Below are 17,769 nucleotides of genomic sequence, written 5' to 3'. Positions count from 1 at the left end.
AATGGATAAAAAAAACTTTGGAATATTACTCAGCATTAAATAAAAATGAAATATTACTTAGCATTAAAAGAGAATAAAATAGCATTTGCAGGTAAATGGATGGAGTTGGAGAAGATCTTGCTAAGCCAAAGAAGCCAATCCCAAAAACCAAAGGCCAAATGTTCTCTCTGATAAGTGGATAATGATCCATAATGCAGGGGAGGGCATGGGAAAAATGGAGGAACTTTGATGGGGCAAAGGGGAGAGAGGGAAAAGGAAGAATGGAGATAGGAAAGATGGTGGAATGAGATGGACATCATTACCCTAGGTAAATGTCTGACTGCGCATATTGTGCAACGCTACATGGTGTACAATCAGAAAATGAAAAGTTGTGTGGCAACTGTGTACAATGAATCAAAAAGCATTTAGCTGTCATATATAACCTAATTAGAATAAATAAATAAATTAACTTAAAAAATTCAAGTCACTGATTATAAGTCAAAACAATTTTTGAATGGATTGGAATTAATTATTAAATGTACTAGAATCGTAATTCAAAATTTATGAATCATGTTCTATCAAAAAATTCTACCAAACTGTTTTCTAATAATATTCCATAAGACTGATTATTTTAGACTATAATTAATTAATATTTACTGAGGATTGAACCCAGGGGCACTCTACCACTGTGCTACATCCCTAGCCCTTGTTTTTATTTTGAGACAGGGTCTCACTAAGTTGCTTAGGACTTCACTAAATTTCTGAGGCTGGCCTCAGCCTCCCAAGTCACTGGGATTACAGGCATGCACCACTGCACCCACCTTAGAGTATAATTTTTTTACTCAATACTATAAAATTATATCAATCATACCTTCTTCAAACTGCATATTTCAGATTCTTGTTTTTTATTTAAAGTTGAAAGTCTTTTGTTTAATTTTATTGCTTCTTGTACTGTAACATCAAAGACATTAGGAAAATATTATATTCATCATATATTTCAAAGAAAATACCATGAACACAGACAGGAAAACAGTTCCAATGTAATTTAAATAATTTTTATTTAATTTAATGTTAAAGTGCCATTTACTACTACTAATGTCAAGTAAATTCAATTTATTCATGATAAAATCTATTTAAATATTCCTTCTTGAACATGTAAGTTTAAACAAAATAGCACCTACCATTTTGTTCTAACTTTCCATGATTCTCTTTTACCAATCCAAATTGTTTTGTTATTGTAGCATAGTATTTCTCAATTTCATTCAGTTGTTTATGATAATCACCTTTAGCCAAAAGATGTAACTTGACATTTTGTTCCTATTTTAAAGAATAAATGTTATATGTATCACACACACACAAACAAATATATATAGTGGTAAACAACTCTTGTTAATAATATACCAAAAATAAAAGTTATGAAAAAGTGCTGAGTACACAATAGAAAAAAAATGATTAGTTAGCAGATATTTCTAAATCTGTATAAAACTAAAGCAAACTTTCCTTTCCCCTGGAATAAATATAGACAATTTCATTTTATATTTCTTTTGTTTACAATGTCTTTTTCTTTCTTTTTCAACATCAACTTTTATTTATAAAAAGTTAATCAGCCTAGCAATAAATAAAGTAGGAAGATATTAAAGCAATAGTCTTAGAACCCTAGGAAATCATTTTTTCTTTGTCTAAATCACATGAATAATTAGCACCTAACCAGAGCATGGTTTTGATTCTTTGTGCCTTCATTTGCAAGTATAATTTTGGTGTGCAACTCAGGTAATTTTTCTGAGATTAATTTTAATGAATATAGTACCTTCTCACTTCATTAAAAATGAAATGGTAAAGACAATATTTCTGTGATAGAAAGGCAATATAGTTGAGTAGAAAACCTACTTAAACTGGAGAAATAATTGGTTAAAAAAAAAAAAAAGACTGGATCCTACTTATAGTACAATAAGGGTCCCATTACCTTCAATTAAAAGAACTCTCTTTTTAAATTTTTTCTCTTTTCACATTTTTTATTGGTGCATTATAGTTGTACATAATGATGGGATTTGTTGTTACACATTCGTACATGCATATGATATAACAATATAATTTGGCCAAATCACTCCCCAACACTTCCCCCCTCTGTTCACGCCCCAGTCCCGTTTCTCTACTGATACCCCTTTGATTTCATGAGATTTCTGAGATGACTAATAGTTAAGTACATATTGGTTTTGTTCTTTTTACCTCTTAAATTGATGTAAATTATTTTTTCTTTTATATAATTTTATTATTCGATGCAAGACTTAGTCCAAGAAAATAATGTCAGATGTACTGCTTTCTAAACACATATGTACCTAATTTAAAACAAATATAACCTATTAAAATCAATATTAGAAAAGAGGACAACATATGCATAATTATGTGTGTGTATATGTGTGCAGAGACATAAAGTTTACTTTAAAGCCTTGATGCATTTAAAATAGTAATAGTAATAGTATTATTTCAAAATAATATTTATACATGATTTTTAAATATACATTTACTAATAAAAGACCTAGCTGTACAATTTCCCCCTTTTCCCATTTACTTAAGGAAATTAATTTTTGGAGACAAAATTAACTTCCTTAAAACAGTTAGCTATAAATAAATTTTAGAGGAAAAGATAAAAATCCAAAGATAAACTTCATGTATTCTTAATTTTCAATTTTGCAACTTCTAACTTCTTCAATATGAACCCAAACTAATTTAATGGAGTTATAAAATTCAATTTTTAAAACGCAAAAGCATCTTAATCTTAAGATAGTTTTACCTTTCTAATCTAAAGATGTAAGGCAAATACTACTTACAAAAGTAAGTTACACTGCTAATGTACATGTGTACAGAAAAACATAATATTTATTATCCTGAAGTTATTTCTAGACAAGTCTTCAGTCTAAAAACATTCTACTCTGAAAGAAAATATGATTATTCTCAATAATATCAAAAGCTTCAATATTGAAATTTTGCTTTAATAAAAATCTGAGAAATAAATATGACTTAAACGTGGTTTGATAAGTTTTTACTTCCTTAAATAAGCAGAATTAACTTACACAGGTATACAACACAGCCACCAATAAATTCAGTTACACAATATATTATCTGCACAGTAATTATTGCAAACAACAGGAGAGATTTTTTTCAGTGACCAAATCACAATGATAGTTAACTCAATTTTCTAAAGCTTTTCTTTAACATGTTTTGCTGTATTATTTTATTGGTAATGTCTATGATTTTTTTCCAAAGGGTGATTTGGGTAGGGATGAACAAATCTTTTGATTTATGTATGATATGTTAATTTATCTAGAAATGTATCACCACTTTTATAAGAAAATTAATTTACTGAATTCCTAGAAGACAGAAATTTGTAGTAGTTTAGTGCTCACCTATAGCAGATCATGAACTTCTTTAAAAGTTGCTTACTACTTTTCTGAAATAATTTATTTTAAGACATTTGACTTTATTGCTTCCCAAAGTCTCTCCTTGGCACTATTATAGTGGCTATCTTGGACCTTGTCGTACCAATAAAGACAAATAATATAAAAGAATAATGTACCACTACAAATAAAATAAGATTAACTTTGAATGAAAAGAAGGATGTAAATTATATAAAAACAGAAAAAAATAATAATAAAAGAATTATAATGTAAGATAAATATATCCAAGAATGTTTAGAAAAAATATTATTTTTAACTTTTAAATAAGAAATATAAATATTCAGCCAGAGTGATCATGGAATATTAAATATACATATCAATATCTAATTACTTTAAGTGAAAAATGGTATAAATGCTTTGAACAACTATCAGAAAAAATATTATAACTCAAATATTAATTTTGGTATGTTAAGAGGTTATAATTCACAATAACAAAAAGCTTCGAAGTATGACCAAAAACTAGAATAGGTAAAATACATGTTTCCATGGTTTTTTTTAAGATTTTAAGTATCTGTTTAATCAAATTTTAAACTGAAATAAAACAAAACACATTATATGTTGCCTTTGATCTTTAACTTGTAGCCTTATCTCCCAGGTCAAAGGGCACATTATTCAATTTCACTATATTTTGTGTAAAATCACTGTAGCGTTGAAGATGACTTTCAGAACAAATGTCATGGTACTTAAAGCTAAAGTGGAATCTAGTTTTTCAGCTTCTTAATTAAAATCACAGTTTAAAATAGTCTGACAATATTATTTTATTCTTTCCAGTTGAACAGCAACAGAATTTTCACATCTTTTATTCAATCAAGCTTAGCAATCTTTCTATGGGCTCTTTTATTTTATAACAGACCAAAACAATTTAAAGAAGCAAAATACTTACTTTATGTTTTTATATTTAATATCATAAGGAATGACCTCTGATTTCTTACACACACCCATATTTATATATATAAGCCATACTCAAAAATTAATTTTTCTTGCTTTACAGTTTGCTCCAATGAAGACTGAAATAGTGTAAACCCACTCAAGAAGTCTTTTGAAGATTTAAGTGGATATAAAAGAATTTTGTTCAACAACACATGCACAAAAAATACTTCTGAATAAATTGGACTAGAAAAGGAGAATATCAAAGTAAATATTCTATAAAATATTATGCTATAAAACAAAAATATTAGTTTTTTATATATAAGGAAAAAGAAATTCACAATAAATACTTGTTGAATAATAAATAATGAGTTCTGCATTCTAAATGTAGAACTTTAAAGGATGAATGCCATACCCCAATATGTATTTCAATTTTTTCAGTCTACAATAACTATTTTTTTCCATAAATATGTAGGAAAAAATCATTAAAATAATAGTTTTTAGAATTTATTCTATAAAATATAAATACCATGTAATCTGCAAGTAACTTTGTAAAATAATTTAAATTATACAGTATTTAAATTATGTCAGATCTTTACAGGGGACAGCAATATCCAGTTTTAAGTATTCCATTTTTTACTATAAATATCACATTTACATTCACAAAATTACTATGCATCTTATGTACTAATCCAAGTGAAAAAAAACAGGTATTTTGTAAATTTCTTACCATTTCACTCACTTTCTTCTGTAAAGAATATTTAGAAACCTTGAAAAATAGAGAGGGAAAATCTCATTAAAATTCTTTACCACAAATTCCCTGTGATATCAAAACTGCATGCTGTAAAATTAGGCACTTATTTCTATGCACAGTTTTTGGTGATTTTTTTTTCAAAATTTTATTTACAATAACCCTCTTCCTTATAACAAAAACAATACATTCTTTTATTCAACACATATTCATAGCATATGTATGTGCTAGACTTTTTCCTAGGTTCCTGGGATATAGCAGCAAGCAAAACAAAAGTTCTTGCCCCTTTTGGGGGGGCAGGGCAGGTACTGGGGATTGAATTCAAGGGCCCTTGGCCACTGAGTTGCTTAACGCCTGAAGCTGGCTTTGAACTCAAGATCCTCCAGCCTCAGCCTCTCAAGCCACTGGTATTACAGGTGTGCGCCACTGCATGCAGCTCAAAGCCCTTACTCTTAAGAAGCTTTCTTTAAAGTAGGTGCATGCCTGTAATCCCAGAGACTCCCAGAGAGTCTAGAGGCTGAAGGAAGAGTATCCCAAGTTTGGGGCCAGCTTAGGAAGCTTAGTGAGACCCTGTCTCAAAAAATAAAAAGGGCTGGGGATATAGTTCAGTGGCAAAACACTCCTGGGTTCAATCCATAGTACCACCAACACAAACCCCCGCAAAATGTTTTCTTTCTAGAGGGAGTGTTGGTTAACAAATATAAGTAAAAAGTATGTTAAAGAGTGATAACTAGCAGGCACAGTGGCACACACTTGAAATCCCAGTAACTTGGGAGGCTGAGGCAGGTTCAAGGCCAGCCTCAGCAACTTAGCAACCTTTTTCTATGCATTTATAGTTTAAAAGAGGCTCAGAAGGAAGTGATGATAATAAATATTATTTTAACTTAATATGTAATAAATGGCTTTCTAGGACAAATATACAACATAACCTTTTTTTTTTTTTTGGTACTGGGAATTGAAACCAGGGTTGACTTACCACTGAGCTAAATCCCAGCCTTTTATTGTTGTTGTTTTTGTTTGTTTGTTTGTTTGTTTTGAGGTAGGATCACACTAAGCTGCCGAGGCTGGCAATCCTCCTGCCTCAACCTCTGGAGTCATTGGGAATTACAGGCATGCACCAACTCACCCAACTTCAACTTAACTTTTCAATGGATACACATTAATTTAACTTTACCTAATTGTTCTCATTTGTATGGCTTTACCCAGTATTCTATTTTTAGTATAATGAATTATTCTGAAATAAACATACTTATACCTACAATTTTGTAGTTACTCATTTTAGCAGGACAAATTGAAAAAAGTGAAATTCTTGAGATTTGTTCATTTTCATAGGCTTTTAAAAATTGCTACATAATAGTTAACTACATAGTGACTGACCAAGTTAAACTCCAACCAGCCATTATAAGTGCTCAATTTCTTTTTTTTTTTTAATTTTTATTGTTGGTTGTTCAAAACATTACATAGTTCTCGATATATCATATTTCACACTTTGATTCAAGTGGGTTATGAACTCCCATTTTTACCCCGTATACAGATTGCAGAATCACATCAGTTACACATCCATTGATTTACATATTTAAGTGCTCAATTTCTTAAACCCTATTTACATTTGTTAAATTTTAAACAAAAATACAATGATTACTTCACATTTCCCTTGAATTAAATTGTTAGCCTACTTTCATGAATGAGCTGATCATTTTATTTCATTTTAGTAGAATTGACTATGTGTGACTCATTTCTTCAACAAATACTGAATGTTCATTGTAGGCAAAACATTGATGAAGATATACACTGGAACCACAAAAATCCTGCACAATTTAAATTCTGGGTAAGTCATATCATAAATAAGTTGAAACATATGGTGTATTAGATATTAATAAGTGCTAAAGAAAAATAACAGATCAGGGAAGAAGATTACATAGGATGGTCAGGAAAGACCTTTTTGAGAAAGCAACTTCTGAGTAAAGACTTGGAGAGAAGGAAGAGTATTTCAGCAAATGCAAAGGCCCTAATGGGGACAATACTTGGTATGTTTAAAGAACAGCAGGGATACCCATGTGGTTGGGAGGAAGTAGGTAGGAGAAGAACAGCCAAAGACAAGTTTAGAGACAGGTAAGAGAAAGCAGAAAAACCCAAATCATTGCAAGCTTTATAATATGTGATAAGTATTTAGGTTTTAACAAGGAATGAAGCAGAAAGTTCCAAGCATAAATGTAACATAGGCTGACCTTTTTTTTTTTTTTTTTTTTAAGGATCACTCTGATGTCATGTTAACAGTCAAAGGGAACAGAAGTTGAGGAACGAAAACCAGTTAACCGGCTACTGCAATAATCTAGGTGAAAGGACTACAGTGTTTGTAGCTGATGGAGTTAAGTGAACTGAAAAAATATGCAATTGAAAAAAGGGGGATTTTATGGCTTCCTTTTAAACATGTCAAGTTTGAAAGTAATAGAATTAGATTGACATACAATCTTTTTATGTATGCTATATTTAATTTTTCATTTTTTAATTCTAAAAATCATATGAATTGCTTTATAATGTCAAATACAGCTGTCTTTCTAATATAAGAATAAAACTATACTGATACTAATTAATGTATTAACTACAGAAGATAATCTCAAAAATGACATACAGATGTTTATTATTATGGTAATTCCTTATTTTATGGAAATTAAGAATAGCTAAAATGCTTACTTCTTTAGAGAAAAACTGTTTTCCTATTAATTTTCCATTAATTGGATTTATGTTAATTGGAAATAAAGGTCCCTGAAACACAATGTTAAAAACGTTTAATCTTTTTCTCTTTCTGAAAAAAAAAAAATTCAATCCTAAACCCACTAGATGAGGCAGGACAAAGTAGGGAGTCTGTGAAGAAGTGGTGAGGAAGTCATGACTATAGCATTACAGAACAGGGTATCTATCAGGCCTGAATGATGAAAAAATGATTCCTGGTAAGAAGGAGGAGAGTCTATTGTGGGCAGTCAGAGAATGAGTAGGGTAGGGCCAGGAATGTAACTCAGTGGTAGCACAAGTGTTTAGCATACATGAAGCCTTAGGTCAATCGCCAGTACTAAAAGAAAGAACAAAAAGATGGCTAAGGCAAAATATATGAATAAGGCCAAAAAATGTAATAGGACATCCCATCTCAAGGTATCAGATTCTACTCAGGGAAAGGAAGGCATCCACCAGAGGAAGGAAGGGACAGCAGAATGATTGACTGGTTACACATATGGTGATTTATCAAATAAATAAATATATTAAAAGTAATGAAATTTCAAAATTTTCACTGAAAGAACAGAAAGGTCTAATTTACAGGAAGGAAATAAACTACAATGAGCTTTTAGACTGCAGTGGGACATGGTATGAATTCATGATTTTTAATATATAAAAACTGATGTAGAAATAAGATAATTGTAAATGTGCATATGTATATAAAGACATACACATATTCTCTTGCTGTATTCAGGGGGTCAGAAGAAGTGATAGATACCCCATACTAATGTGTATAATAGTACTCAGATCTTATCTTCTACATACCATTTCTCCACTAACAGGAACCAGTTCAACATGGAGAAATGATTCATTCCAGGAAAAGACCATGTAAAGTACAAGGTATTCTGACATATTTTATTTTTATCTGAAATCATAAAAATGGGTACTGGGGTTGTGGCTCAGTGGTAGCACACTTGCCTAGCATGTGTGAAGCACTGGGTTCGATTCTCAGCACCAAATAAATAAATAAAATAAAGGCCCACTGACAACTAACAAATATTTTTTAAAAAATGAAATCATAAAAATGCTAAAATACTATAAAGACATGTCAAAACTAGCTTAAATGGACTCATGCTGTCCAAAAAAATAATATGAGCATTAAAATAAATGATAGTCACAGTTTTTAATCCATTGAATAAAATAATAAACTAAATTTATATTGATATTTAAATATATAAAAATAAACACATTTTTAAAAAAATTGATATTCATATAGTTTCAAAGTACCTCCCTACAAAATACTTCAGTTACAAAGAGGGAAAGGGTAAATTTTCAGAGAAGAAACTTGTCAGATACTACTTTAAATATCAATGTGAAAGCATGAACTTTCTGATATAATTTAATATTAAGAACACAGCACTATTTCTGTGATAGTCCTGCCAGAGATATGTAAACTAAATCTGATTAAGAAGAAATGTTAGTCAGAAACTGAGGCACAGTCTACAAATTAATTGGTCTATAATCTTTAACAGTATCAAGTTATAAAAATCAAATAAAGACTGGGGAACTCTTCCATACTGGAAATTATTAAACAGCTATGACAAATAAATGCAACAGGGGATTCTAAACTGGATTATTTTGCTATATAACACTTTATTGGGACAACTGATGAAACTTGAATGGTTCTTGAACATTATAGTTATGTACCAATAATAACTTCCCAATTTTGATGATTGTGCTATAGTTTATTTATAAAGAATGTCCTTGGGGGGACAAATGAATGACAGTAGAGGGGGCAGAGAGAGAAGAGGGGAGGGGAGGGGAGGGGGGTGGATAGTAGAGGATAGGAAAGGCAGCAGAACACAACAGACACTAGTATGGCAATATGTAAATCAATGGATGTGTAACTGATGTGATTCTGCAATCTGTATATGGGGTAAAAATGGGAGCATAACCCACTTGAATCAAAGGGTGAAATATGATATATCAAGAACTATGTAATGTTTTGAATAACCAACAATAAAAAATTAAAAAAAAAAAAGAATGTCCTTGGGTCTGGGGATCTAGCTCAGTTGGTAGAATGCTTGTCTCGCATACACAAGGCTCTGGGTTCAATCCCCAGCACCACACACAAAAAAAGAGAATGTCCTTGATTGTAAGAAAAATATACTACAGTATAGGGGTGACATAGTAACAGAATCGCAAATTATTCTCAAACTGTTGAGGAACAATAAACTCTGTGTAAGCTTATGATAGTTTTGAAGAAAAATAAGTCATTTAAAAAACTTTGTGGAATGAACTATTTGAAATTACAGCATTAAAAAAAATAGTTTAAGAAAGCCCTTGGCATAGCAGTCACCTTGGCAAGGTGTGCTTTCACCCCTTTCTGAGTGCCTGGCCAGTCTCTGCTCCCTGGCCAAACATGGACTTCAGGAAAATTCTCCTGATAGCTTCCAAAGGATAAGGTGTCAACAATGGGCCAAAAAGATATAGTTTAGCAGTGGGAACTCCAAAGAAAGACCCAAAAGTTAAAGGTGTCCAATTAGCAGCCATATAAGCTTTTCTTTGAAGGAAAGAAGAGGAGCTCAGACAAAAAGCCTTAGAAAAGGAGAAAAGAAGAACTAGTGAAAAAAAACGAATTGAGCTCAAACATGACAAGAAGGCAAGAGCTATGCTCAAGAGGACAAAGAATAATTTCCATGGCTACAATGGGATTCTACTGAGGAAAAGTTAAAGAACAGGCAGGCAATGGAAGACCACATCAGTCAGGCAACTGAAAAAGAGTACAAGATGAAAGAAGAATATGAATTTTTAGAATACAATCAAGCAGAGTCAAAGCAGGAATATGAGGAAAAGCAAGTACCTCCCGAAGTTGAAAGCAAGCTAAAGGTCTCCCTTAAAGTGCCCCACCACCCATGAACTTCACTAATTATACTGAGGCTGGCTGATTAAAAGAAGTTGGAACCAGTGGAGATAAAGGTAGTGAAGAAATTAGAAGAGCAGCCTAGGACTGAAGAAGAACTTAGGGAGCAAGAATTCCTGAAACAAAAACACAGGAAAAAGAAAATTGAGACAAATACAAAACTACCTTACCTCCAACTGTGTCCAAAATGGCACCTTCTCAGAAAGAAAGAGTGTGCACAAAACTTAGCAAAGATTCTGGGGACAGTCATCCTTCTTCTAAAGGAATGTCCTTTCCTCATACTGAGAAGAAATCCAGACCTATCACATCCCATGAGAAACACTTATTAGTGTCTTCACCCAAATCTATGCTAGGAGAGAGGACCAAGGCAGGATCGGGCTATATAGTTCCCAACCCTCAATTCATGAAGTCATGACAGACCTGTTCACCAGCACCAAAGACTTCTGCCAATGGGACTCAGAAATCTACTACTGAACACAAATAATTTCATCCTTCTTATATTAGCCATTCCAAGTCTGGGCCATTGGTCACCCCCACAATGAAGCTAAGCGTCCAGGTGCCAGGCAGCGAGTCAGTAACTCCAACTCAGCCCCTGTGAAACCCAGCCCAGGGACTGCTAGGCCCACAATTAGTTCTGGCCTTGTGCCAAGACACCGTAATGGTAGCTCCAGCTCAGGACCTGAGCGCTCAGTCATGAGACCAAGAAGCTAGACAGTAACTTGAATCCCTCTGGGAGAATAGTCACTGGTACAAATAGCCCTAGACAACCTGCAAGCAGTTCAATGGCCCCGGGCAACCCATTAGTGTCTCAGGTAGTTCTGGGAGACCTGTGGGCAGCTCTGGAGGCTCTGGGCAACCTATAAACAGTCCACATGACCTTCAACAACCAGTGAGTGCCCCAGGACCCCCTGAGTGGCCAGTCAGTGGGCCTGGACGATTCATAAGTGGTTCAGTTCCAGCTAGATGGACTATCAGGAGTTCAAACCCTGGAAGACCAGTAAGAGGCTTACGACTTGTGTGAACAGTTAATAGCCCAGGTCACCCTTTGAAGCCCAAGTGTACTGTTGTCACAGAAACAATATCTTCCAAGAATATTATTAGTGGAACCAGCAATGAACAGATGAATGTTTTCTAGCTACAGATCTGCCCAAGGTCCTCAAAGACTTCCCTTCCCTACTGGATATAGAAGGCAGTGAGGAAATGAGGAAGAAGAGAATGATGATGAATGTGACTCTGAAATGAATGATTTCATTGAAGATGAAGGAGAACCTCAGGAAGAAATATCCAAGCACATTCGAGAAATCTTTGGCTCTGACCAAAGAAAAAAATACAAAGTTGAAAGTGATTATGCCTTTTGTTACATGGAGAGTAGTTGGAAAGAGCAGAAGGAAGAAGTAAAGAGTTTAAGACTAGGTATGCAGGAGGACTTAGAGTAAATGAGACGTCAAAAAGCCAAGAAGCTGAAGAGACATTAGCTGCTATTTTATTTTTATGAAATTCTAGAAACACTGCTGCAAGGATTTTCTTCCTTTAGACTAAATAAGTCCCCTTTATCATTTTAGATTTAGACTTGGTGCTCAAGGAGAAGGAATGCATACTGTTACTTGCAGGCTGTCATTTGACCATAAAGTATTTTCAAATACTCCAGGATGAAATCAGTAATGCCCACAGTGTGCTATTATGAAGTTAACTGTTCACAAATGCCAGCCTTGATCCTGATAAGCTATGCACTCTAATGTGGGGCCACTCACAAGTTGGCTAATCTCCTTTTGTTTTGATTGCCTCTTGACTCCTTATAATTCTGCTGATGTGAGCGGAGACTGCCCAACTACCAATCAAACTTTTCGTCTTTATGAGGAACCTGGCCCTTCCATGAAGGTTTCCAGCAATAAAGTGACCTGTCCTAATCTATATGTTTGGATTGAGAACTCAAAAATGTAGAGTAAGTTTTATAATTATCACACAGATGTCACCCTTGTGACTCTAAAGTATAATATACTGTATTCTGCATTAAACATGGATTGCATTACTAAGCATACTTATCAATTTAGGTGATTAGGCAAATAAAGGTTTTCTGGTTAAAAATACAAGTTAGGCCAGTGTAAGAATGTTCTTTTCTGAGTTTTCCTTTCAGATTTATCTTTTTTTTTTTTAAAGATTTCTTGTTATGTTGGCTTTAGTTTAAAACAGACAAGGTCATTGTACTGATTTATTTTATCTAAAAAAGTTCATTTTTATATTGAAGAAAAAAGTTGTTTTATTCAAATGTTGGATTTGAGAGAGTATTTAAAAAACAAGGAAGTTACATGTGAGGCTCCCCCAATACAAATATGTTTTTGAATCCCAAGACCCTGTCTCTAAATAAAATATAAAAAAGGACTGGGGATGTGGCTAAGTGGTTAAGCACCGTGGTTCAATTCCCAATATCAAAAAGAAAAAGAGAGAGAGAGAGAGAGAGAGAGAGAGAGAGAGAGAGAGAGAGAGAAAGGCAAATTCCCATATGCTAGAAACAAGAAAGAAAACTCAAAAGTTTTCTCATCAGTACAAACTGATGCTTTGGTAACCTAGGAATCACTAAACTCAGGCATAGGCTCTAATGGTTAAGTTATGAGCAGAGAGCCAAGAGATCTGGAACAACAATTAAGAAAAACTGGTATAAAAAAGAGACACTAGGGGCTGGAGTTGTGGCTCAGGAGCTGGGGCTGTAACTCAGTGGCAAAGTACTTGCCTAGCATGCATGAGGCACTGGGTTTGATCCTAAGCACCATATAAAAATTAACAAATAAAATAAAGGCATTCTGTCCATCTACAACTACAAAAAAAAATTTTAAAGCTATTGTGTTCATCTACAACTAAAAATATGTTTTTTTAAAGAGAGATGCTAAAAGAGCTGCTAACTCTGGCAAAGAAGAACAAGAAAAACAGCCCACCAGCAGAACAAAGCTTATGTTTGTCTGGATCTCTGGGTCAAAACCAAAAATTATTCCACGAAAAATTGAAAAACCTAAACTTGGAGCACAAAAGTGTATAAAGGCCTAATATACACACCCCTGCATGGTGTATATATTCTAAGATGATAGATTAACAGAACAAATGTAGACTAATCAGTAAGACCTTTAAGTCTCAAAGCAGAAGGAAATATAGCAGAGCTCTGTAGAAAGAATTCCACAACAAAATTTCACCAAAAAAGTATAATTTTCATTGAAGTGAGCTCACAATTTAAAATTTATGAACTACAATAAAAATGAACACTGAAAATGAGGAGGCAGCAGGCAGCCACTGCAAACAGGAATATGTGTACCCCCCAATAGCAGACGAATATTAAAAATATAAAAGTTATTTTAAAATTACTAAAGTCATAAAAAATATAATAAAAAGTATGAGAAATGTATAAGACACTATTAAAAGGCAAGTGTGAAAATGCACCAAATAGAACCTATAGAAGAAAACTGTAGTCATGAACTTTAAAAACTTAATGGATAAATTACACAGTAAATAAAACTCAATTAAGAATTAGTGAACTAGGGCTGGGGATGTGGCTCAAGTGGTAATGCGCTCACCTGGTATGCGCGGGGTGCTAGGTTCGATCCTCAGCACTACATAAAAAAATAAAATAAAGATGTTGTGTCCACCGAAAATTTAAAAATAAATATTTAAAAATTCTCTCTCTCTCTCTCTCTCTCTCTCTCTAAAAAAAGAATTAGTGAACTAGTAGATCTAAGGAAATTACATAAAATGCAGCCAATCCACCAAGATAAAGAAATAGAAAGTGTACAATGTATAGAGACATAAGGTAAGAAGACTCAATATATATTTCTTTTTAGAAGGTAGAAAGGAGAAAATATAAAAATTGTTGGGGAAAGTAATTCTTGAAGTGATAATGGCTTAAATTTTCCAAAAATAATTAAAAGTATTAACTTTCACACTACAAAAAATATTTTAAATTATAAAAAATAGAGGGGAAAGAAAAAATATTTTGGTAATAAAAATTCTTCTAATTCCATTCAGGGATGCTTTTTCAAAATATTGTTTTCAGGGGCTGGGGCTGTAGCTCAGTGATAAAGTGCTTGCCTCACATGTGTGAGACACTGGGTTCAATCCTCAGCAACACATAAAAATAAATAAAGATACTGTGTGTTCATCTACAACTAAATAAATATTTTTAATGTTGTTTTTAAGAGCTTATTTTACAGCAAAATTGAGAGGAAGGTACAGAAATGTCCCATAGACTCCCCACTATCTACATCTCTCACCACAATGGTACATTTGTTACAACTCCTGAACCTACACTGACACATCTTTATCACCCAAAATACACAATGTATACAAGCATTTACTTTTGGTGTTATACAGACTATGGATTTGTATAAATGTATAATGACATGTATTTATAATTATAGTACCACACAGAGTATTTTCACTGTCCTAAAAATCTTTGTGCTCTGCTTTTTCATCCCTCCGTCTTTCCTAACCCCTGGCAACCCCAGGTCTTTTTATTGTCTCCATAGTTTTACATTTTCCAGAATGTCATAGGGTTGGAATCACACAGGCATTGCAGGATCATCTGCCTTATTTAAATTTAAGTTTTTCTCATGTCTTTTCATAACTTAGTAGCTAATTTATTTAAGCACTGAATATATTCCAATGCCTGGATATACCAATTTATTTCTCAACTCACCTACTAAAAAACACCTTGGATGCTTCCAAGTTTTGGATTATGAATAAAGCCACTATAAATACCTGTATGCAAGTTTTGTATATACATGAGTTTTTAACTACTTTCAGTAAATACCAAGGAGCATGATTGCTGCATCATATGGTAAGAGTTTGTTTTGTAAGAAACAGCCAAACTATCTGCCATCATTGTTGTACTATTTTGCATTCCCACCAGGAATAAATGAGAGTCCCTGTTGCTCCTCATTTTCACCAACATTGAGTGGTGTCTGTTTTCCAGATTTTGGTCATTCAAATTGGTGTGTGGTGGTATTTTTAAAGTGATTCCCTGATGATATATATTGTGGAACATTTTCTCATATGCTGATATTCTGTATGTATATCTGTATGTATATCTTCCTTGATGAGTTGCCTATTAAGATCACTGACCCGTTTTTTTTTTTTTATTTGAGTTGTTTTCTTATTAAGTTTCAAGAATTCTTCCTATATTTCAGATAGCGGTCCTTTATCACATGCACCTAATGCAAATATTTTCTTTTAGTGACTTATCTTTCATTCTCTTGACAGTAATTTTCAAAGAGAAGTTTTAAATTTTAATGAAGGCCAGCTTATCAGTTCTTTCATGAATCATGCCTTTGCTGTTTTTATCAAAAAAGTGATCACCAAACCTCTGGTTATCTAGATTTTCTCCTATGTTATCTTCTAGGAGTTTTATAGTTTTGGTCTGTGATCCATTTTGAGTTGTAAAGGATATAAGTTTGTATTTAGAATCTTTTTTTTTCCTATAAGAATGTCCAGTTGTTCCAGTACCATTGTTGATGAGGATGCTTTTGTCACCTTCCCAACTCTGAGACCTTTGTTTTGTTGTTACATGTCTTTCTCTCCTTCTCTAGATGACAAAATCATTCAAATGCCTAAAAATTCCTTATGGAAAGATAAATATACACTCAAAGGTCTGGAAATTTAGTTCCCTTTTGTAAGTGTGATTAGGTAAGGCCTAATAAAATTAAGCTTCAGTTCTGTAAGAAGAACTGGTATCAAATCCTATAAAGTTTATATTTAATGACAAAATAATGAAATAATAATACTGTAAAGGTCATCTATCTCATTAATTATTTCCAATTCAATTTTTCCATATTCTCCCTACACTCTCTTATTCATACTTCTTCTGCTTGTTCTACTTGCTCACTCCTGTCATCTTGAGTAGAAAATGTATATATGTTATTGCCTCACAAAATGGTCTTGTTTGGAAAATGCTAATGTAGTTCAATTTCCTCATTTTAACCAAAGGAAAATTGGAACTCCAAAAGAAAGCATCTTGTCACAAAACTATGTAATAAGTCATTCATAGGCAAAAACAGATTACCTACTATCTATAGGACAACCAGCAAAGTATCTTTACTTAGCTCTTTAGGCATATTATTTTTATAAGCAAAGTTTAGTCACATACTTGAGATGTAGAAAGGTTGTCCTGCTTTAAACCATCCCTCTGAAATCAATTAACAAAGTGTCACACAAGAAATGGAATACATTCCCAATTTCGGGGTATGTGGTTTTTGTTTTCTATTTGTTTTGGAATTCAGTAAGTAGAATCTCTTAATTATGCACTCCAAAATAAAAGCCACTATCTGTTTTTTTTTTTAATTTCTGGTACCTAGCACTTAGTAGGGAAAGAGATGAAAGGGCAAAGGGAGAAAGAAAAGTAAGAGTTGCCTCCCCACCTATGCCTAAGGGGACAAGCTCAGTGGTAGAGCTCTTATCATGTTCCAGGGCCTGAGTTTAATCATTAGGACTGCCACCCCCAAAAAAGTTTTTCTCTGCCTAGTGAATTTATATCAGATCCTTCCTTACTTGAACAGGAACTTAAGTTTCCTTAGTTTGGGGGCAGGGGAAGTGGGAATCAGAAAGATGTTCATTATTCTAATGTATCATGTTTAGCAGACCATGAGTTACCTTATATATTACCAGTACTATGAATAAGGCAAAAAAAAAATTCTTACAACCCTTATAAAGGTCAATCATATGAAGGGATTTCTTTGGCTTTGAAAATACTCTCTACATTATTTAGATAATTAAATATGTATGCATGCCAGGAACTGAAATAATTTAAGAAGGAATGCTAAAAGAATGAAGTACTAATGTGAAAAGTAACATTACTGACAACTTTTTAGTAAGAAAAGATGTAATAGTTTTTAAACATTTACCAAGAAAAAAGAAATTAGGCAAAATAAGAGGCAAGTTATGCTTAGTTCAAGACACTAAGAAAACTTAACATTGGGTGTTGCTTTTTGTTATTCCTAACAGCTAAAATGGTAATTTGTTTTCTCAGTTATAAGAAATGATTTTTTAAAATTTTTCCAAATAAGCAGGAAAAAAAGTTTACCCACTAGGATCATCTTGAATTGTAT

General features: G+C 33.0%; 1 protein-coding gene across 1 annotated transcript in view; it reads right to left on the bottom strand.

Moving 5' to 3' along the window:
* Ccdc73 (coiled-coil domain containing 73) overlaps positions 1-17,769 on the bottom strand; it is a 132,794-nt gene that overhangs the window by 56,163 nt on the left and 58,862 nt on the right. Inside the window, exons 6-8 of the mRNA XM_046467528.2 lie at positions 5,032-5,070; positions 1,161-1,296; positions 851-930 (exon numbers count right to left, since the gene is read on the bottom strand). Coding sequence (XP_046323484.1) covers positions 851-930; positions 1,161-1,296; positions 5,032-5,070 — 255 coding nt within the window. The remainder of the gene's footprint in view (positions 1-850; positions 931-1,160; positions 1,297-5,031; positions 5,071-17,769) is intronic.

The sequence above is a fragment of the Marmota monax genome, unplaced genomic scaffold (assembly GCF_021218885.2).
Source record: "Marmota monax isolate L192 unplaced genomic scaffold, Marmota_monax_Labrador192_F-V1.1 WCK01_AAM20220418_F8-fsc00135, whole genome shotgun sequence".
Taxonomy (NCBI): Eukaryota; Metazoa; Chordata; class Mammalia; order Rodentia; family Sciuridae; genus Marmota; species Marmota monax.
The sequence above is the reverse complement of the archived record's forward strand: the minus strand, read 5'-3'. Positions and strand labels throughout refer to the sequence as shown.